This window comes from Scyliorhinus torazame, chromosome 2 (genome assembly GCF_047496885.1).
Source record: "Scyliorhinus torazame isolate Kashiwa2021f chromosome 2, sScyTor2.1, whole genome shotgun sequence".
NCBI classification, from domain to species: domain Eukaryota; kingdom Metazoa; phylum Chordata; class Chondrichthyes; order Carcharhiniformes; family Scyliorhinidae; genus Scyliorhinus; species Scyliorhinus torazame.
The window spans coordinates 110,423,989-110,447,124 of record NC_092708.1 but is presented as its reverse complement, the minus strand read 5'-3'; the positions used below and the strand labels follow the sequence as shown (position 1 = coordinate 110,447,124).

Genomic DNA, 23,136 nt, shown 5'->3' with positions numbered 1-23,136 from the left:
GTGTTTGTACTTTCAAATACGTTTATTTCCTTTTAAACATGATTCTGTTGCATTTCGTTCTAACTTAGTTTTGTTTAATTTTAAGAACACAAGGATGAAGCTGATCTTTCTGATGATGGTAAGTTTTCTTTTTAATTTCTGCTTACTTTCTAAATATTGTGTAAAATCTGTGTTATATTTTACAAAAATAAATTACCTTTCAGACGAAAAAGAAGGTGAACCAGATTATCGTGATGTAAAAATCAACACAAATGAGAAGGTTGCGGAATATTATGATATATTGGAAAAAATAGGAACGTGAGTGTCCCTCTTAATGTGGCAAAGTAGCCAATTTCATACTGATAATAGATTCCATTGAACAGCCAAAGCTATATATCAAAGGCATTGTGGTCTTTCTACAGGGGAAAATTTGGACAAGTTTTCAAACTTGTTGAAAAGAAAACTAGAAAAGTTTGGGCAGGAAAGTTTTTCAAAGCCTTTTCAGCAAAGGATAAGGAAAATGTGAGGCAAGAAATCAGTATTATGAATTGTCTGCACTATCCAAAGCTTGTTCAATGTGTTGATGCCTTTGAATCAAGATCAGACATAGTAATGGTCCTGGAAATGTGAGTAAAAATGAATTCCTTTACTTGGATGTTGATTATTGGATTTGTTTATTGTCACATGTACTGAGATACAGTAAAAAGTATTTTTCTGCGAGCAGCTCAAGCAGATCATTTAGTACATGAAAATAAAACTAAACGAAAAAGAAAATACATAATAGGGCATCACAAGGTACACAATGTAAGTACATAGACACCGGCATTGGGTGAAGCATACAGGAGTGTAGTATTAATCAGGTCAGTCCAGAAAAGGGTCGTTTAGGAGTCTGGTAACAGCGGGAAAGAAGCCGTTTTTGAATCTGTTTGTGTGTGTGTTCTCAGACTTTTGTAGATTGTTAATTCCGAACATGCTGCTTAAAACATGATCAAAAAGTGATTGTTTAGGTCCACAAATTAAGGGCATTACAATGCACAGTCTCCCAGCAAAATCGATTAACTGCTTTAAAATCGGGTTAGATAAATATCTGGTTTGGAACGATAAAGCAAAGCTAAATGCTGTCTAGAAGCAGATAAGGTTACACGATGGAGGAGTACCTGTTCTTTTTTACATTGGGGTAATGCAGATTGTTTACAACATAGAAAATAGGAGCAGGAGGAGGCCATCTGACCCTTCAAGCCTGCTCTACCATGTTTTTCTGATCATGGCTGATCATCTAACTCAATAGCCTATTCCTGCCTCACCATCACCTCCCCCACCACCACCTCCTGTATCCTTTGATCTGTTTTGCCCCAAGAGTTATGTCCAACTGCTTCTTGAAAACATAAATAATGTTTTGACCTCCACTAGCTCCTGTGGTAGCAAATTCCATAGGTTCACACTTTTCTGGGTGAAGAAGTGTCTCCTCAACTCAGTCCTTAATGGTCTACCCCATTTCCTCAGATTGCGAATCGTGGTTCTGAACACCCTCACCATCAGGTACATCTTTCCTGCATCTAACCTGTCTAGTCCTGTTCGAATTTTATGGGTTTCTGTGAGATCCCCCTCATTCTTCTGAACTCCAGCAATCCTAGCCGATTCAATCTCTCCCTAAATGTCAGTCCTGCCATTGCAAGAATCAGCGTGCCTCCCCAGCACACTGCGTGCCAGTGATGGGTGTGAGTGGGCACTCAGCAGACAGGCAGGAGTCAGACAATGGCATAGATCGAGGAGCACTGGCACTCAGTTCTCTGCGGGTTATCATCACCCCCCTTGTCCTCGTCAGTGACCCACTGATGGTGCAGCACCCTGGAGTGATGTAACACATACTCTGGGAGGATGGGAGATGGGGATGGTGGGTGGGTAAGGCAGCGATGATGGACCAGGCCATGTCCTAAGTGAATCGGGCGAATATCAGAGCCTCCCTGGCTTACCAAAGTGAATCGGGCAAGTATCAGGGCCTCCGAGCTTGCTGAACCCTTGCCGCTGCCGCCTGTCCTGCAGCCTCCAGCTGGTCCTCCGGTTCCACCCTGGCCTTGTTCTCCAGCCTCTGTTGGTCCGGCGCCATGTCATCATCCTCATCCTCCTCCTACTCGGAGGTGGCGACATGTTCCTCATCACCATCTTCCAGCTCGTCGCCCCCTCTGCTGTGCGAGTTTGTAAAGGGCACAGTAGACCACAACACAATGGGCACCTCCGTGCGGTGTCCTGCAGGGCAGCATTGGAGCATTGAGGCATCGGAACTGAATCTTGAGGAGTCTGACGCACACCTCAATCACAGCATGGGTGGCCATATGGACCTCGTTGTATCGGGTCTCTGCCTTGCTCTCCAGCCCCCATTCTGGCATCATTAGCCGGATCCTCAGTGGATATCCCTTATCCCCCAAGAGCCAGCGCCCATCCTAGGGTGGTGCTTGAAGAGGCCGGGGATAACTCAATGCCCCAGGATGCAGCTGTCATGGACACTCCCCAGGAAGCGTGCACACACGTGCATGATCTTCATGTGATGGTCACACACGAGCTGTATGTTGAGCAAGTGGAACCCCTTTCTGTTAACGTAGGGCACTCCTAGATGGCCCGGTGAGTGCAGAGCAACATGCGTGGCATTTATTACCCCCTGGACCTGGGACATCCCGAGGAAGGCGGAGAAACCTGCTGCCCGGGCATCCTGCTAGGCCTGGTCCATGTCGTAGATGATGCAGTTTTCTGCCCGGGTATACAGGGCATCCATGATCTGTCGGATGCAACTGTGAGCTGTGGCCTGTGAGATGCCACACAGGTCGCCGCTCCAGCCCTGGAATGATCCTGAGGCATAAACGTTCAGGGCTGTGGTGACCTTGACGGCCACCGGAAGTGGGTGTCCTCCTTCTGCATGTGGTGCCAAGTCCGCGAAGACATTGCACAGGTGCCGCACAGTCTCCGCTCTATCCGCCATATGTTCAAACGACTAGCGACGCCTGTACACCCTGGGCTGTCGCAGGAATCTCCCTCTGAGTCCCTCCCTATCCTGATGGGTGGCCAGGTCCTTAGGGTCTGGGGAGGGGTCCGGCACATGGGCCGCTTCGAGCATCTGCAGACATTGCTGCTGCCGCCTTCTCCGGCGTCTGGTCACCCGGGCTACCAGCAGCAACACTAGGGCATGTTCTGAGTCTAAAATCCCTGCCATAGTATTCATTATATATAAAGGAGAGGGTGTTAGACGAACAAAAAGGTGGGTTGCTCCAACCTCGGGATCCTCCAATCCCCCATTGATCCCATCCCTGGGTGTCTGAATGCTGGTTGCTGTGTGTGTGGTGTTGCCTCCCGCAGTGTTCAGGCACAGTGTCCAGGCATCACGGTTTGATTGGGATGCTAGGCAAAGACTCCCAAATGCTACATGGCCTGCCCACACACGGGAATCCACTTGGATTGTGTGAAGTGCTCCCTTAACCACGATTGCCAATTCCCTATTAGTAATAGCCTTCAGCCACACAGCCAGAGGTTCGGCAGTCGTTGGGGTTATGGGGCAGACGGACAGGGATAACGGTTGTCCCCGGAATGGTACACACAATCCAGGGGTTGGCATGGTGGTGCCGCACGGTTGCCCCCCCCCCCAGCGCCTCCCTCCCACCCTCCTATGGTGGCCCAACCCTGCGGAGGTATGGAAATAGGACTTAAGTGGTGATAATTGATCTCTCGCCACGCTACGGCAAGATCCCGATTTCGCCTACGGGGGCGGGCCGGTTGCATCACAAACTATTTGGCGCCTGGCGCGGTTCTCGCTTTCTGCCTCTCCCGCCAATCACCAGCCTCATTTTGTTTGAGCAAGAGTGCAACAAGGCCGGAGAATTACGTCCTGAGAGTTATTGGGCAGAATTCTCCCACGGCCTTACTGGTGGGTTCAATGGCAGGCAGAAGGGAAGAATTTGGTGGGAGTGAAAAAATCTGTTTCACTCCAGTGTGACTTTCCAGTGTGAATCTTCTGCTGGTGCCCACCATGGCGGATCATGAAACCTGCTGGAGGCTGGTGTTAAACTGATTTTTATTCAGCTAATGGGATGCAGATGAAGGCCCACCAAGAATCTTCCACCCTCGCCAAATGCCCTTCGATACGAGTGGGAAAACGCACAGGTGTAAAACACGTCTGGAACAACATGCTTTGCAAACGCCGGGACTCATCTGAACAATGCTTGAGGCTGCATTCAGAGTTCAGAATGGAGGCCGCCAGCAACCTGGGACCCTGGAACAAAGTGGGTGGGGGGAAACATCTGTAGTAGACCCTCCAGATTCGGTCACCTGGAGAAGGTCCATCTTCCAGCCTCAGAATGTTCCTGGAAATCCATCTTCTCTCTCAGGAAGTCCAACTTCATTTTATCAGAGTGCTCTGGAGATTCAACTTTGTTTACAAGAATGCTATCTTCTTTCTCCAATACCAGGGGCGGGATTCTTCGATATCGGCGCGATGTCCGCCGACCAGCGCCAAAACAGCGCGAATCAGTCCGGCATCGCACCGCCCCAAAGGTGCGGAATTCTCCGCATCTTGAGGGGCCGAGCCCTCACCTTGAGGGGCTAGGCCTGCGCCGGACTGATTTCCGGCCCGTCAGCTGGCGGGAAAGGCCGTTGGTGCCCCGCCAGCTGGCGCGAAACTGACTTTGCCAGGCGGCACATGCGCGGGAGCGTTAGCAGCCGCTCACGGCATCCCCGCGCATGCACAGTGAGAGGGCCTCTTCCACCTCCGCCATGGTGGAGACCATGGCGAAGGCGGAAGGAAAAGAGTGCCCCCACGGCACAGGCCCGCCCGCGGATCGGTGGGCCCCGATCGCGGGCCAGGCCACCGTCGGGGCACCCCCCGGGGCCAGATCGCCCCGCGCCCCCCCCCCCCAGGACCCCGGAGCCCGCCCGAGCCGCCGTGTCCCGCCGTCCCAAAGGTGGTTCAATCCACGTCGGCTGACGTGGGTTGACAGCGGCGGGACTTCAGCCCATCGCGGACCGGAGAATCGCCGGGCGATTACGGCGCGCCACGATTCCCGCCCCCGCCGAATCTCCGGTGGCAGAGAATTCGCGACACGGCGGGGCGGGATTCACGCTGGCCCCCGGCAATTCTCCGACCCGGTGGGGGGTCGAAGAATCGCGCCCCAAGTCTATTGTTGGACACCTTTTCAATCTAGCACCTGGATAGGATGGCAGACTATGCGCGACCAGGCCCACCCAACACGGAATACGGCACAAAACACCCGGTTGGATAATTAATAAGTTTGGGGCAAGAAGATATAACGGGCGGGATTCTCCGATCCTGAGGCTAAGCGTTGACACCGTCGGAAACGCTATCGCGTTTCTCGACGGAGTCAACCCGGCCCCAAGATCAGCAATTCTGGCCCCTACAGCAGTCCCATCGGCGTGATTTCCGCACATGCGCAGTGTTTCCCTTGTCCACGCCGGCCCCGACCTAACATGGCGCAGGAGTACAGGAGCTGGCGCGGAAGAAAGGAGGCCGAGAGACAGAGAGGCCGGCCCGCTGATCATTGGGTCCCGATCGCGGGCCAGGCCACATCAGAGGCCCCCCCCCCCGGGGTCGGACCCCCCTCCCCCCCACAGGCCACCCCTGGACCCTTCAACGCCGAGGTCCCACCGGCTCAGGGCATGTTAGAACGGCACCGGCGGGACACGTTTTTTTTTAATGGCCGCTCGGGCCATCCGGGCCGAGGAATCGTGGGGGGGCCGCGTAGAGCGCGGGGTCGGAGAATCCCGCCCAAAGTGTTTACCTGCTGGCCCTGCCACAGGATTTATTCCCAGGAGGGAAATTTCTGTTGACACAGAGTGAACAAAATTTCCCAGCAACGGTGAGTCCAAAACAAGCCTCGAAAAATGAGTTGAAAGCAAAACAGCTTTCATGAAATGTCAGGGCAGCAGAGTACAAAGTAATACTTTTCATCATTGGGAGTTAAGCTCAAAATTAACTTTGACGCAAGGATGAATGTTTTATGACAATCCTCAGGGTCATGAGCAAAATATGTTTGGCTACTCCCCGTCTAGTGTGGAACGGAATAAATCTATTATATGACCCAATTTTGGAACTAACTTGGCAGCTCTGCTGCGAGGTGAAGTCACATAGTTTCAAAGTGGAATGATCTTCTCGGGATGGTATTTACATACGCTGTACATACGCTGCCAGAGTAATGGAAGATTGATTCTGCATTGTATCTGAGCTGGGCCATATCTAATATAAGAATGCTTGACATAGAACTAGCTGCGATTGCCAACCAATTTGTTCCATTCCCCAGTGTAAGCAGCTAACAATCTACAGTCACTCACCTTCGACAGCACCTTCCATACCCATGAACTCTCCCACCTGGAAGGGCAAGAACAGCAGATGCATGGAAATACTAACACCTCCAAGTCATGTGCCACCACTGGCTCAAAATCATGGAACGCCTTCCCTAACAGCACTTTGGGTTTATCTGCATCATACAGACGGCAGAGATTTAAGAATGAGACTCACCACTATCTTCTCATGGGCAATTAGGGATGGGCAAGAGCGATATTCACACCCAATGAAAGAATAAGAAATCCTCACGACACATAAACTTCACATGCTGGGCTGCGGTTAAATTACCATTCCTTAAATGAAGAATCCTGTAGAATGGACAAAGCAACATTTACTTACAGTTATTAAACGTGATAAATAATCTAACCTAATACCTTTGATTGTAGTTTTTTTCATCTGTGCCGGCCCAATGTCTATGTCAAATTCAGCTTGAGGCTTCATTAAACTGCTGATAGCGAACTGCTACGATTTTATAATATTGCATAATTGAGAGAGAAAGGAGAACTAAAATGTCAGCTCTCCATAAGACAAGAGGGACAAATTGCTGTTTTTTCAGAAACAGAAGAGATATTTATGATAGAGAAAGTACTTCCACACTGCCAGAAGGATGTGGAGGCTTTGGAGAGGGTGCAGAGGAGGTTTGCCAGGATGTCACCTGGTCTGGGGGGGTATTAGCTATGTGGAGAGGCTGAATAGACTCGGACTGTTTTCATTCGAACGACGGAAGTTGAGGGGTGACCTGATAGAGGTCTACAAGATTATGAGGGGCATGGATAGAGTGGGTGGGCAGGCACTCTTTCCCAGGGTGGAGGGGCCAGTCACCAGGGGCCAAAGGTTTATGGTCTATGGGGCAAAGTTTAGAGGAGATGTGTGAGGCAGGTTTTTTACACAGAAGGTGGTGAGTGTCTGGAATGTGTTGCAGGGGAGGTTGTGGAAGCAGACACTTTAACGGCGTTCAAAAGGCATCTCGTCAAATACATGGATAGGATGGGTATAGAGAGATACGGCACAAGGAAGTGCTGAGGATTTTGGCCAAGGGTGGTATCATGACCAGTACAGGCTTAGAGGGCTTCCCTTAATATGATACAACCAGACCTCCACCTTGAATAAAAGCAAATTACTGCAGATGCTGGAATCTGAAACAAAAGAGAAAATGCTGGAAAATCTCAACAGGTCTGGCAGCATCTGTAGGGAGAGAAAAGAGCTAACGTTTCGAGTCCAATGACTCTTTGGCAAAGCTGAACTAACATCAGAGGCTAAACTGTGACAGATGGAGATGTGGGTGAGGGGAAGGGGGAAGCAAAGGGGAGAAAGGGTAAGGAAAGGTGGATAAGATTGGGAGGGGTTAAATATATATTAAGAAAGCCAAGAAAGAAAGAAATGGTAAGAGACCATTGAAATGAAATGGGATAAAAACAAACGGGTCTAGGTGGGGTAGAGCTAATCATCTGAAGTTGTTGAATTCGATGTTGAGACCGGAAGGCCTAACTGGAAGATGAGATGTTGTTCCTCCAGTTTACGTTGAGCTTCACTGGAACATTGCAGCAGGCCAAGGACAGACATGTGGGCATGGGAGCAGGGTCTTTTGTTAAAATGGCAAGCAACGGGAAGGTCGGGGTCCTGAATGCGCACAGACCGAAGGTGCTCAGCAAAGCGATCACCCAGTCTGCGTTAGGTCTCTCCGATATCGAGGAGACCACATTGGGAGCAGCCAATGCAATAGACCAGATTGGAAGGGGTGCAAGTGAAATGCTGCTTAACCTGAATGAGTGTTTTGGGACTGGGATGTTAAGCATGGAAGAGGTAAAGGGGCAGGTGTTACACCTTCTGCGATTGCATGGGAAGGTGCCATGGGTGATGGGAGAGGTACTGGGTATGGTGGAAAAGTGGACTAGATTATCTCGGCGGGGACGGTCTCTGCGGAATGCTGAAAGAGGGAGTGAAGGGAAGATGTAGTGGATATTAGACCAGAGTAGCTGAAAGGATGGTGTCAGGGGGAGGGTTTCAGATTCCTGGGGCATTGGGAGCGGTTCTGGGGGAGGTGGGACCTGTACAAACTGGACAGGTTACACGTGGGCAGGACTAGAACTGATGTCCTCGGGGGGCTATTTGCGAGAGCTGCTGGGCAGTGTTTAAACTAATATGGCAGGGGGATGGGAACCAATGCAGGAAGTTGGAAGGTAGTAAAACAAGGGCAGAAACAAAAGGCAGTAAGGGGGAAAGTGCAAGGCAGAGAAGCTATAGTCAAAAATCAAAAAGGGTGACAGTACAAGGTACAGTGACTGAGGGGAGCTCAGTGAATAGGCTCAGTAATACTAAAAGAAATAAAACGGGAAGTAAAAACATAAATGGAAAGCGACGCGGCAGGTTGTTACATGAAGATCTGGGTTCAATGACAAGGACAATTAGGAGAAACATTAAGAATCATCATAGAATTTACAGTACAGAAGGAGGCCATTCGGCGCATCGAGTCGGCACCGGCTCTTGGAAAGAGCACCCTACCCAAGCCCACACCCTATCCCCATAACCCAGTAACCCCACCCAACACTAAGGGCAATTTTGGACACTAAGGGCAATTTATCATGGCCAATCCACCTAACCTGCACATCTTTGGACTGTGGGAGGAAACCGGAGCACCCGGAGGAAACCCACGCACACACGGGGAGGATGTGCAGACTCCGCACAGACAGTGACCCAAGCCGGGAATCGAACCTTGGACTCTGGAGCTGTGAAGCAATTGTGCTAACCACTATGCCACCATACTGCCCTTCGTTAAGAGGAAAAATAACTTAGGAGAGGTTACTGATCAAGCTGTTAAGATTCAAAACAGAGGTATAAAAGCCAACATAAGTGGACTTTACCCGAATGCTCATACTATTCGGAAAAGGTAAATGAGTTGATGGCGCAAATCATCGTGAATGACTATGGTTTAGTGACCATTACTGAAACATGGTTAAAGGATGGTCACGACTGGGAGCTAAATATCCAAGAGTATCAAACTATTCGGGAGGACAGAGTGGATGGTAAAGGAGGTGGTGTAGCTCTGTTATTTAAGGATGACATCCGGGCAATAGTTAGGGATGACATCGGTGCTATGGAGAATAAGGTTGAATCCATTTGGGTGGAAATCAGGAATAGTAAGGCGAAAAAGTCACTGATAGGAGTAGTCTACAGGCCACCAAATAGTAACATTATGATGGGGCAGACAATAAATAAAGAAATAACTGATGCATGTCGAAATGGTACAGCAGTTATCATGGGGGTTTTAATCTACATGTCGATTGGTTTAAGCAGGTCGGTCAAGGCAGCCTTGAGGAGGAGTTTATAGAATCTATCCACGATAGTTTCCTAGAACAGTATGTAATGGAACTTACGAGGGAACAAGCAGTCCTAGATCTGATCCTGTGTAATGAGACAGGATTGATTAATGATCTCATAGTTAGGGATCCTCTCGGAAGGAGCGACCACAATATGGTGGAATTTAAAATACAGATGGAGGGTGAGAAGGTAAAATCAAACACTAGTGTTTTGTGCTTAAACAAAGGAGATTACAATGGGATGGGAGAAGAGCTAGCTAAGGTAGACTGGGAGCAAAAACTTTATGGTGAAACAGTTGAGGAACAGTGGAGAACCTTCCAAGCGATTTTTCACAGTGCTCAGCAAAGGTTTATACCAACAAAAAGGAAGGACGGTAGAAAGAGGGAAAACCAACCGTGGATATCTAAGGAAATAAGGGAGAGTATCAAATTGAAGGAAAATGCATACAAGGTGGCAAAGATTAGTGGGAGACTAGAGGACTGGGAAATCTTTAGGGGGCAACAGAAAGCTACTAAAAAGCTATAAAGAAGAGTAAGATAGATTTTTTAAAAAATATATATTTTATTTAAAAAAAATTTCCCTGAGCAACATTTTTCCCGCTTACAAAACAAGCGAAATGATAACAATAACAAAACAGAAATTTTTAAACTTTTTAACAATAATAATAATAATAATAATATACAAGTAACAAAACTTTGTACTCTATTGACCTATACTCAACTAGGCCTCCTCCCCCCCCTCCCCCCCCCCCCCCTCCCCCTGGGTTGCTGCTGCTGGTCATCTGTCTTCCCTCTAACGTTCCCCTAGGTAGTCGAGAAATGGCTGCCACCGCCTGGTGAACCCTTGAGCCGATCCTCTCAGGGCAAACTTTATCTGCTCCAGTTTAATGAACCCCGCCATATCGTTTACCCAGGCCTCCAGTCCGGGGGGTTTCGCCTCCTTCCACATGAGTAGGATCCTACGCCGGGCTACTAGGGACGCAAAGGCCACACCGTCGGCCTCTTTCGCCTCCTGCACTCCTGGCTCTTCCGCAACTCCAAATAGAGCTAACCCCCAGCCTGGTTTGACCCGGGCCTTCACCACCTGCGAAATCACTCCCGTCACTCCCTTCCAATACCCTTCCAGTGCCGGGCACGCCCAAAACATATGTGCGTGGTTTGCCGGGCTCCCGCCACACCTCCCACATTTGTCCTCCACTCCAAAGAACCTGCTCAATCTTGCCCCCGTTATGTGTGCTCTATGTAGCACCTTAAATTGAATCAGGCTAAGCCTGGCGCATGAGGAAGAGGAATTTACCCTGCTTAGGGCATCAGCCCACATACCCTCCTCTATCTCCTCCCCTAATTCTTCTTCCCACTTTCTTTTTAGTTCGCCCACCGACTCCTCCCCCTCTTCCCTCATCTCTCTATAAATCTCTGACACCTTGCCCTCTCCGACCCACACCCCTGAAAGCACCCTGTCCGGTATCCCCTGTGTCGGGAACCGCGGAAATTCCCTCACCTGTTGTCTAGTAAACGCCCTCACCTGCATATATCTCAAGAAATTCCCCCGGGGTAACTTATACTTTTCCTCCAGTGCTCCCAAGCTCGCAAAAGTCCCATCTATGAATAAATCTCCCACCTTCCTAATTCCCAACTGGTACCAGCTCTGAAATCCTCCATCCATTCTTCCTGGGACGAACCTATGGTTGTTCCTGATAGGGGACCCCACCAGGGCTCCCCGCACCCCTCTCTGTCGCCTCCACTGTCCCCATATGTTCAGTGTTGCCGCCACCACCGGGTTCGTGGTGTACTTTTTCGGTGAGAACGGTAGCGGCGCCGTCACCAGCGCCTCTAGACTCGTCCCTTTACAGGACCTTCTCTCCAGCCTTTTCCACGCCGCTCTCTCACCCTCCATCATCCATCTACGTATCATTGCCACATTGGCGGCCCAATAATAATCCCCCAAGTTCGGTAGTGCCAGTCCTCCTCTGTCCCTACTGCGCTGAAGGAACCCCCTCCTTACTCTCGGAACTTTCCCTGCCCACACAAAGTTCGTAATGCTCCTATCTATTTTATTAAAAAAGGTCCTGGTGATTAAAATAGGGAGACATTGAAATACAAATAAGAACCTCGGGAGGACCATCATCTTAATTGCTTGCACCCTGCCCGCCAGCGATAAAGGCTGCATGTCCCACCTCTTAAAGTCCTCCTCCATTTGTTCTACCAGCCGTGTCAGATTAAGTCTGTGCAAGGTTCCCCAGCTCCTAGCGATCTGAATCCCCAAGTATCGGAAGTTTCTTTCCACTTTCCTTAGCGGTAAGCCTTCTATCTCTCTACTCTGGTCCCCTGGATGTATCACATATAATTCACTCTTCCCCATGTTTAACCTATACCCCGAAAATTCCCCGAACCGCCTCAAGATTCGCATAACCTCTATCATCCCCCCCGCTGGGTCCGACACGTATAGCAATAGGTCATCCGCGTATAACGAGACTCGGTGTTCTTCTCCCCCTCTAGTCACCCCTCTCCATTTCCTGGAGTCTCTCAGCGCCATGGCCAGAGGTTCAATTGCCAGCGCAAACAACAGCGGGCATCCCTGTCTTGTTCCCCTATATAATCGGAAATACTCCGATCTATGTCGACCTGTAACTACGCTTGCCGTTGGTGCCCCATAAAGTAGTCTAACCCAGCGAATAAATCCGTTCCCAAACACAAACCTCCTTAACACTTCCCATAAATACTCCCACTCCACCCTATCAAATGCCTTCTCTGCGTCCATTGCCGCCACTATCTCTGCCTCCCCCTCCACTGAGGGCATCTTTATCACCCCTAATAGCCGTCGCACGTTAACATTCAATTGTCTCCCTTTTACGAACACAGTCCTCTATCCTCGATGCCAGCACCTTTGCTAGCAGTTTGGCGTCCACGTTCAATAGTGAAATAGGTCTATAGGACCCACACTGCATCGGATCTTTGCCCCTCTTCAAAATTAGCGATATCGTCGCCTCCGACATTGTCGGGGGTAGTGTCCCCCCTTCCCTGGCCTCATTGAACGTCCTCGCCAACAACGGGGCCAACAAGTCCACATATTTTCTGTAGAATTCCACCGGGAACCCATCCGGCCCCGGGGCCTTCCCTGCTTGCATGCTTCCCAGTCCCTTAATAACCTCATCCACCTCAATCGGCGCCCCCAGGCCTGCCACCGCCTGCTCCTCCACTTTCGGGAACCTCAACTGGTCCAGGAACTGCCGCATCCCCTCCTCTCCCTCTGGGGGTTGAGACCTATACAGTTCTTCATAAAAGGTCTTAAACACCTCATTTATCTTTCCTGCCCTTCGCACAGTGTCTCCCCTTTCATCCCTAATTCCTCCTATCTCCCTCGCTGCTGCCCTCTTTCGCAGTTGGTGCGCCAACAGGCGACTAGCCTTTTCCCCATATTCATACCTCCTCCCCTGTGCCTTCCTCCACAGTACCTCCGCCTTTCTGGTGGTCAGAAGGTCAAACTCGGTCTGGAGTCGTCTCCTCTCCCTGTACAGCTCCTCCTCCGGGGTCTCTGCAAATTCCCTGTCCACCCTTAAAATCTCCCCCAGTAATCTATCCCGTTCCTTGGCCTCTGTTTTCCTTTTGTGGGCCCCAATAGAAATCAGCTCTCCTCTGACCACCGCTTTTAGTGCTTCCCAGACCACTCCCACAGGGATATCGCCGTCGTCATTGACCTCCAGGTATCTCTCGATACACCCCCTCACTCTTGCACACACTCCCTCAACCGCCATCAGTCCCACATCTAATCGCCAGAGTGTTCTCTGCTCCCTGTCCCCTCCTACTTCCAGGTCCACCCAATGTGGGGCATGATCCGAAACCGCTATGGCTGAGTATTCAGCTTCTTCCACCCTAGAGATCAACGACCTTCCTGAAACAAAAAAATCTATCCGGGAGTACACTTTATGGACGTGGGAGAAGTAGGAATACTCCCTAGCCCTGGGTCTAAGAAATCGCCATGGATCCACTCCCCCCATTTGGTCCATAAACCCCTTAATTACCTTGGCCGCTGCCGGCCTTCTTCCAGTCCTTGAGCTGGATCTATCTAGCCCCGGGTCCAGCACCGTATTGAAGTCCCCTCCTAAAATCAAATTTCCTGCCTCCAGGTCCGGAATACGCCCCAGCATCCGTCTCATGAACCCCGCATCGTCCCAATTTGGGGCATACACATTAACCAACACGACCTCCATTCCCTCCAGCCTACCACTCACCATTACATATCTACCTCCACTATCTGCTACGATGTTCTTTGCTTCAAATGCTACCCGTTTCCCCACCAAAATGGCCACCCCTCTGTTCTTTGCGTCCAGTCCTGAGTGGAACACCTGTCCCACCCATCCTTTCCTTAGCCTAACTTGGTCCGCCACCTTTAAATGCGTCTCTTGGAGCATAACCACGTCTGCCCTTAGTCCTTTCAAATGCGCGAGCGCTCGGGCCCTTTTTATCGGTCCATTCAGGCCTCTCACGTTCCACGTGATCAGCCTCACTGGGGGGCTACCTGCCCCCCTCCCCGTGTTGGCTAGCCATTACCTTCTCTAGGCCAGTCCCATATCCCGCCTCCGCGCTCCCCCAGCGTCGCATTCCGCCCCCAACCACCGTCTCTTTAGCCATTTCCTTTTGGATTTCCGCAGCAGCAACCCAGTTGTCCCCCCCCCCCCCCCCCCCGCTAGATCCCTATCTAGCTTGATTGCTCCCCCTATTTCACTTCCGTAAGTCAGCTGACTTCAACTGAACCCCGGCTACTCCTGCTCGCTCCTCGGCACCCCCCCCGGTGTGAGGGAACTCCCATCCGCCTTGCGCCTGTTTTCCCGTCTTATTCTTTCTGGCGCGGAAACATCCCTTTACCTGACCCGCCTCTTATGGCGCAGCTCCCTCTCCCCTCGCCCTCTCCTCCAGTTTCTCTTCATTGATGAAGGACCATGCTTCCTCCGCCGTCTCGAAATAATAGTGTCTCTCCTGATGCGTGACCCATAGTCTTGCCGGCTGCAGCATCCCAAACTTCACCTTCCTTTTGTGCAAAACCTCTTTGGCTCGGTTGAAGCTCGCCCTCCTTCTCGCCACCTCCGCACTCCAATCCTGGTAGATCCTTACCACCGCATTCTCCCATCTGCTACTCCGCACCTTTTTAGCCCATCTCAGGACCTTTTCTCTGTCCTTAAGGCGGTAGAATCGCACGATTATCGCCCTCGGTGGTTCTCCCGCTTTTGGTCTTCTCGCCGGGATCCGATTTGCCCACTCCACCTCCATGGGGCCCGCAGGAGCCTCAGCACCCATCAGTGAGCTCAGCATCTTACTTGCGTACGCTCCACAGTCCACTCCTTCCACACCCTCCGGGAGACCTAGTATCCTAAGGTTCTTCCTTCGCGCTCCATTTTCAAGGGCCTCAATCCTGTCCGCACACTTTTTATGAAGTGCCTCGTGCGTCTGAGTCTTGACCGCCAGGCCCAGGACCTCGTCCTCAATACCTGACACCTTCTGCTCCACCACGCGAAGTTCAGTCTCCTGGGTCTTTAAAGTCTCCTTAAGCCCCTCAATTGCCTGTAACAACGAGGTCATTACCTCCTTCTTCAACAGGTCCACGCACCGTCTCACCACCTCGTCCTGCTCAGGCCCCCATGTCACCTGTGGTTTCTCCGCCGCCATTTTGTTCCACTCCCTCTGACCTTCTGGTTGCAGATTCTTCGGGCTGCAGCCGCCGCCACCGGTTTTTCTCTCCGTCGTTCGGGGGGGACTCCCTTCCCTCGCGCCTCGCACCGGTTTTTTCCGCCGTCAAAGTCCCCGTTGGGGCTCTTAAAAGAGCCCGAAGTTCCGTCGGAGCTGGAGCTGCCGAAACGTGCGGCTAGCTCATCCCTGCCGCAACCAGAAGTGTAAGATAGATTTTGAGAGTAAACTTGCTCAGAATATAAAAACAGACAGTAAAAGTTTCTACAAATATATAAATCAAAAAAGAGTGGCTAAGGTAAATATTGGTCCTTTAGAGGATGAGAAGGGAGATTTAATAATGGGTGATGCGGAAATGGCTGAGGAACTGAACAGGTTTTTTGGGTCGGTCTTCACAGTGGAAGACACAGATAACATGCCAGTGACTGATGGAAATGAGGCTATGACAGCTGAGGACCTTGAGATGATTGCTATCACTCAGGAAGTAGTGATGGGCAAGCTAATGGGGCTAAAGGTAGACAGGTCTCCTGCCCCTGATGAAATGCATCCCAGAGTGCTAAAAGAGATGACTAGGGAAATTGCAAATGCAATAGTGATAATTTACCAAAATTCACTAGACTCTGGGGTGGTCCCGGCGGATTGGAAATTAGCAAACGTGACATCACTGTTTAAAAAAGGAGGTAGGCAGAAAGTGGGTAATTATACGCCAGTTAGCTTAACTTCGGTAGTAGGGAAGGTGCTGGAATCTATCATCAAGGAAGAAATAGCGAGGCATCTGGATGGAAATAGATAGGATAGATGCGGGCAGGTTGTTTCCACTGGTGGGTGAAAGCAGAACTAGGGGGCATAGCCTCAAAATAAGGGGACGTAGATTTAGGACTGATTTAGGAGGAATTTCTTCACCCAAAGGGTTGTGAATCTATGGAATTCCTTGCCCAGTGAAGCAGTTGAGGCTTCTTCATTAAATGTTTTTAAGATAAAGATAGATAGTTTTTTGAAGAATAAAGGGATTAATGGTTGTGGTTTTCGGGCCGGAAAGTGGAGCTGAGTCCACAAAAGATCAGCCATGATCTCATTGAATGGTGGAGCAGGCTCGAGGGGCCAGATGGCCTACTCCTGCTCCGAGTTCTTATGTTCTTATGTGTTTGGTGGTGGCATCACGCTGAAGTTGGCGAAAATGGCGGAGGATTATGCTTTGCATACGGAGGCTGGTGGGATGAAATGCGAGGACGAGGGGGACTCTCTCTTTGTTCTGGAAGGGAGGGGAGGGGGTGAGGGTAGTGGCGTGGGAGATAGACCGCACACTGTTGAGGGCCCTATCAACAACTGTAGGTGGGAAATCACGGTTGAGGAGGAAGGAACACATTGCCGAAGCACCATTTTGGAAAGTGGCATCATCGGAACAAATGCGACAGAGGCGAAGAAGTTGAGAGAAAGGGATGGAGTCCTTACAGGGTGTAGGGTGCGAAGAGCTGTAGTCCAGATAGCTGTGGGAGTCAGTGGGCTTGTAGTGGATATTAGTAGATAAAGTAGACAAAGAGTCATTGGACTCGAAACGTTAGCTCTTTTCTCTCCCTACAGATGCTGCCAGACCTGCTGAGATTTTCCTCCACCTTGAAACTCTCGTGATTGATTTTTTCTGAGCAACCAAATTATGAACAATTACTTAACTGATAAATTTCAGTTTGAATACGAGAAACCTTCTCTTGAACATTAACATGTTGTATACATCATTACCGGCTCTTTGCAAATGGCACTGCCAGGGTGCCAGACTGGCAGTGCCAACATGCCTGGGTGGCACCAGCAGTGTCAGGGTGCCACTCTGTTCAGAGGCCATCCACTTGAGGGCCTCCGATCACCTAGGAGACCTTCCAAACTGCCATTCCGCCTGGTCCCTGTTTGTGGGGACTAGGGCTGAACAGCATCAGGCTGGGGTCTCCTCGGCGAGGCCAATAGATGCCGGGCGGCCGTTCGATCTGATGTCAGTACAGCTAAGTGGGTTTCTAAACTCACCTAACTATTCGAGACTGGGTCCCACCCATTGTGGACTTAACCATCAGGAATCCTGGGGGCGGCCTCTCCCGGGATCCAACGGCCGCATCCTGCTCTGATTCTGGCGGGTCGCAGCCAATTAATCGCGCCCCAAAATGAGAACAACACTCACTCTGTAGTGTGATGCTAGCGAAACTGCACTTGGAGCAACATTCATGCAGCAACCCTTTGGTTTGCATCCAGAGCGTTAACATAAACTGAACAATGCTACGCACAGATTGAGAAAGAGCTGGATATTGTCTTTTCCTGAGAGCAATTTAATCAGTACGTGTTTGTGAGAGAGAAAATGATGGTGGAGTCTTTCCACAAGCCACTTCAAAGCATCTTTCCCAAACTACGTCTATCTGCTCTGAAGTACCTGCAAAGGATGTTACTTTGTTGGCAGGTTTTTCATTTGGAAGTGAGGTACAAGCAGGGGAAGCAGATTTACATCATTGACATGCTATCAAGAGCTGCATTGCCTTTGAAGGAAGTTGATTATGCAAGTGCAGAGTGTGAAATTTTCCAGATTCGACAAGAAGCAACAGCATGACATGCTCTGGAAATCATCAGCACAGCAGAGACATTGAATCTGACAGACTCGCATCTATGCAACAAGATGCAACTCTTAAAATGCCACAGGAAGTGATGATGAAAGGATGGCTGGAAACCGCCAAGGATACATATGTTGCTTTAAGCGAGTATTGGGCATACAGAGGTGAAATGATTGCCCAAGATAGTTGATGCGTGATCAATTGCACAAAGACTAAAGTTGGGTACAACTGTGGCTTTATTAGTCAGATGCGTGGCCTCCTGCTGCAGCTGGCAAAAAGGCAGGGCACTGGAGGTCATGCATATTTATACAGTTCTCCCTGGATGGAGCCAGCCGGCAGGAGCTACCGGCGAACCTGTAGTGCAGGTCCTACCTTACATCTCCAATTACAGTGGATCACCACATTCACCCCCTGTTAAAAATGAGTCCAGCGGGGGTGACGTGAAACAATATACAATTCGTGCAATTATGTACAGTGGTAGGGAAAGAAAAGTCCATGTTGACGGTCCGGAGTCCATCAAAGGTTCAGTCGGTCCGGTGCTTCGTTGGGAGCGGCGTAACGGTGGCAGCGAAGTCGGTGCTGGCGATGGAGGAGGTGGCAGTGATGGCAGTGCTGATGCTGGCCAGTCATCGGGGAACTCCGGGAGCGTGCAGAAGTCCTCTTCTTCCTCTTGTGCAGAAAAGGGGAGGGGGGTGTGGTCTGGTGGGGTCAATATTGGCGGCGCGGTGGGAGGTGGGGTGGGGGGGGGGGGTGGGGGGCACATTGGTGGGGGTGTGTGTTGGGGTGGAACCTGACGGGGCCAGGTCCCTGAGTGAGACCGTATCTTGGTGGCCGTCGAGGAACTCAACGTAGGCATATTGAGGGTTCGCATGGAGCAGGTGAACCCTGTCCACCAAGGGGTCCGCCTTGTGGAGTCAGACGTGCCTACGGAGAAGGACCGGTCCTGGAGCAGCGAGCGAAGTTGTGAGCGACACCCCGGATGTGGACTTCCCTGGGAAGGTAAAAACACATAAATGGGGTGTATTATTAGTAGCGGTGCACAATAGTGACTAGATGGAGTGTAGAGCGTCAGGGAGAACCTCCTGCTAGCGAGAGGCTGGGAGGTTCCTGGACCCCTACGGCCCTCCAAACCGTCGCGTTCTCCCGTTCTACTTGCCCATTTCCCCGGGGGTTATAGCTGGTCATCCAGCTGGAGGCTATACCCCTGCTGAGCAGGAACTGACGCAGCTCATCGCTCATGAATGAGGATCCCCTGTCACTGTGGATGTAGGCGGGGAAGCCGAACAGGGCGAAGATGGTGCTGAGGGCCTTGAATGCGGTGGCAGACGTCATATCGGGGCACGGGATGGCGAAGGGGAATCTGGAGTACTCGTCGACCACACTGAGAATGTATGTGTTACGGTCGGTGGAGGGGAGGGACCCTTTGAAATCCATGCTGAGGCGTTCAAAGGAGCGGGAAGCCTTCACCAGGTGCACACGGTCTGGCCGGTAGAAGTGCGGCTTGCACTCCGCACAGACCTGGCACTCCCTGGTGACTGTCCTTACTTCCTCGACAGAGTAGAGCAGATTACGAGCTTTGACCAGATGGTACAATCGAGTGAACCCTGGGTGACAAAGGCTGTCGTGTAGGGCCCGGAGTTGGTCCACTTGTGCGCTGGCACATGTACCTCGGGAGAGGGCGTCTGGGGGCTCGTTGAGTTTACCGGGGCGATACAAGATCTCGTAATTATAGGTGGAGAGCTCGATTCTCCACCGCAAGATTTTATAATTTTTGATCTTGCCCCGCTGTGCGTTATTGAACATGAAGGCTACCGAACGTTGGTCCGTAAGGAGAGTGAATCTCTTACCGGCCAGGTAATGCCTCCAATGCCGCACAGCTTCAACGATAGCTTGGGACTCCTTTTCGACGGATGAGTGTCGAATTTCAGAGGCATGAAGGGTGCGGGAAAAGAATGCCACCGGTCTGCCTGCCTGGTTTAGAGTGGCAGCAAGGGCGACGTCTGAAGCGCCGCTTTCTACTTGGAAAGGCAGTGGCTCGTCCACTGCGCGCATCCCGGCCTTGGCAATGTCTGCTCTGATGCGGGCGAAAGCATGTTGTGCCTCAGCCGCAAGGGGGAATTGGGTGGACTGGATGAGTGGCGGTGTCTTGTCCGCATAGTTTGGGACCCACTGAGCGTAGTAGGAAAATAACCCCAGGGAGCCTTTGAGGGCCTTTGGGCAGTGGGGGAGGGGAAGTTTCATGAGGGGGCGCAGGCGGTCGGGGTCGGGTCCGAGAAGTCCGTTTTGGACTACTGTATAGCCGAGAATGGCTAACCGGGTCGTTAGCCATGAACACACACTTCTCTTTGTTGTTAGGTCAGGTTGAGAAGAGTGGCAGTGCGGAGGAATTTATCGAGGTTGGCATCGTGGTCCTGCTGGTCATGGCCGCAGATGGTGACATTATCTAAGTATGGAAAGGTGGCCCGCAAACTGTACTGGTCGACCATTCGGTCCATCTCTCTTCGGAAGACCGAGACCCCATTTGTGACACCGAAAGGGACCCTAAGGAAGTGGTAGAGGCGACCGTCCGCCTCGAAGGCAGTGTATGGCCGGTCCGACTTCCGGTTGGGGAGCTGGTGGTAGGCGGATTTCAGGTCAATTGTTGAGAAGACCCGGTACTGCGCAATCTGATTGACCATATCAGATATGCGTAGGAGGGGGTACGCGTCGAGCTGCATGTACCGATTGATGGTCTGGCTGTAGTCCACGACCATCCTGTGTTTCTCCCCAGTTTTAACCACTACCACTTGGGCTCTCCAGGGGCTGTTGCTGGCCTCGATAATACCCTCCTTAAGCAGCCACTGGACTTCGGACCGGATGAAGGTCTTGTCCTGGGTGCTGTACCGTCTGCTCCGAGTGGCAACGGGCTTGCAATCCGCAGTTAGATTGGCAAAAAGGGAGGGGGGATCGACCTTGAGGGTCGTGAGGCCGCAAACGGTAAGGTGGGGTAAGGGCCTGCCGAATTTGAGGGTGAGGCTCTGGAGGTTGCACTGGAAGTCCAGGCCCAACAGGAGTACAGCGCAGAGATTAGGAAGGACATAGAGGCGGAAGTTATTAAATTCTACACCTGGACCGTGAGGGTGACTGTACAAAAGCCTCGGATCAGGACGGAGTAGGATCCGGAGGCTAGGGAGATCCTTTGATTGGCAGGGTGGACCACAAGTAAGCAGCGCCTTACCGTATCTGGGTGAACGAAGCTTTCGGTGCTGCCGGAGTGCAGCATGCACAAGGTCGCGCGGCTGTTGATTTTAACCGTCGTCGGCGCGGTGGCCAGGATGTGCGGGCGAGATTGGTCCAGCGTCATCGAAGCAAGCTGCGGGTAGCCATCGGATGCTTCGGGTCGCGAGCGTGTGCGGTTCCGATGTCGGGATGTCCAGGGACCCTGTGGGGAACAAGATGGCGGCACCCATGGTGCACACAGTACGGGGTCGGGACAAGATGGCAGCGCCCATGATGCGCACATTGCGGGGTCGGGACAAGATGGCGGTTCCCATTGTGCGTCTGGCGTGGAGGAGGGGGTGATAGCAGGCTCGATCGCAGCGACTGTGCGGGCCTGGCACACAGCCGCGAAGTGGCCCTTTTTACTGCAGGCTTTACAAACTGCAGTGCGGGCCAGGCAGTGTTGGCGGGGGTGCTTCTGCTGACCGCAGAAGTAGCAGCGGGGACCCCCGGGGTGCGCGGATCAGCGTGCGGCGCAGGCGTATTGTGAAGGCAGGGCCCCGGCTGAGGAGGTCGCCGGCGGTGTCCAGGAGGGGTAGGAAGGGGTAGAAGGGTGGGCAGCGCGGCGGGAGAGGTACGATTGTACGTTACGGGATTCGACCGTCATGGAGAGCGCCAAGGTTTTCGTCTCCGCCAATTCGAGCGTGGCCCCTTCCAGCAATCGTTCTCGGATGCGGTCCGACACAATCCCCGTCACGAAGGAATCGCGCATGAGGAGATCCGCGTGTTCGGCGGCCGTGACGGCCTGACAGTCACAGTCCCGCCGAGTGGAATTAGGGCCCGCCAGAAGTCTTCGATGGACTCACCAGGTAGTTACGAGCGGATGGCAAGTACATGCCTGGCGAAGAGCGTGTTCACCTTCTGCGCATAGTGTTCTTTGAGGAGTTCCATTGCTTTTGTGTAAGTCGTGGCGTCTTGGATCAACGGGAACACGCTGGAGCTCAGTCTGGAGTACAGGACGTTTATCTTCTGAGCCTCCGTTGGCGCGGGGTCCGCCGCATTGATGTAAGACTCGAAACATGCTAGCCAGTGAGTAAAGTCTTTCCTGGCATCGGGCGAGTGCGGATCCAGCTACAGGCGATCGGGCTTAATTCGAATATCCATTCTGTGGAAAATCTGACTGTAATAAATTGATGCACGATCAATTGCACAAAGACTAAAGTTGGGTACAACTGTGGCTTTATTACAGTCAGATGCGTGGCCTCCTGCTGCAGCTGGCGAAATGGCAGGGCACTGGAGGTCATGCATATTTATACAGTTCTCTGTGGGCGGAGCCAGCCGGCAGGAGCTACCGGTGAGCCTGTGGTGCAGGTCCTACCTTACATCTCCCATTACAGTGGATCACCACAATAGTATCTTGTACAAAGGAACTAGAGTCATTACCCCGAAAGAAATTATAAGAGTGATGCTGAACATATCCATGCAAGCCACCAAGAAAATGGGTCATCTGAAGGAGGCTCGAAGGGACAAACATAAACAATGAGAATCAGGAGCATATCAGTCAGTGCAGCGATTGGAATGGGCATCAAGCTAAACAAGCTAAAGAGCTGCTCATGACTGATGACATCCCAGAAAACATGAGAAAGAAAAGTTTTCTGCTCATGTATGATGACTTTCTTTATAGACCATAGATATGGGTAACGTGTAACTGCAGATCTTAGTGCACATAAATCTGTTTTTTTTTCTTTTCATTCAAGGGGGATCATGCAAGAGGGATGTTTGGAAAATGCATGTGTGCACTGTTGCCTTTTATGTACTGTGGCGTGCCAAAGTCATGTGACCTTTGAACACACATTTGGTAAAACAAAGGATTGAGCAATTTTATCCACAATAGGGAAAACAGGATTAAGGGCTAGTCTTAGTAATTCCAGCAAAGATAGGAATACTGGGAAGAGCTGGGGCTGCGCCCTCACCTGCTGTTTCTAGGAAGCACTTGAGGACAAAGAGGCAGCCACTCCAGCCCAGCACAAGC

The 23,136-nt window shown here is 51.3% G+C and overlaps 1 protein-coding gene across 6 annotated transcripts in view; it reads left to right on the top strand.

Moving 5' to 3' along the window:
- LOC140390388 (myosin light chain kinase, smooth muscle-like) overlaps positions 1-23,136 on the top strand; it is a 612,875-nt gene that overhangs the window by 515,989 nt on the left and 73,750 nt on the right. For all 6 annotated transcript variants that reach the window (XM_072475553.1, XM_072475527.1, XM_072475536.1 and 3 more), the window contains 3 exons: positions 86-118; positions 204-297; positions 402-605. In XM_072475553.1, the coding sequence (XP_072331654.1) occupies positions 86-118; positions 204-297; positions 402-605 (331 nt within the window). The remainder of the gene's footprint in view (positions 1-85; positions 119-203; positions 298-401; positions 606-23,136) is intronic.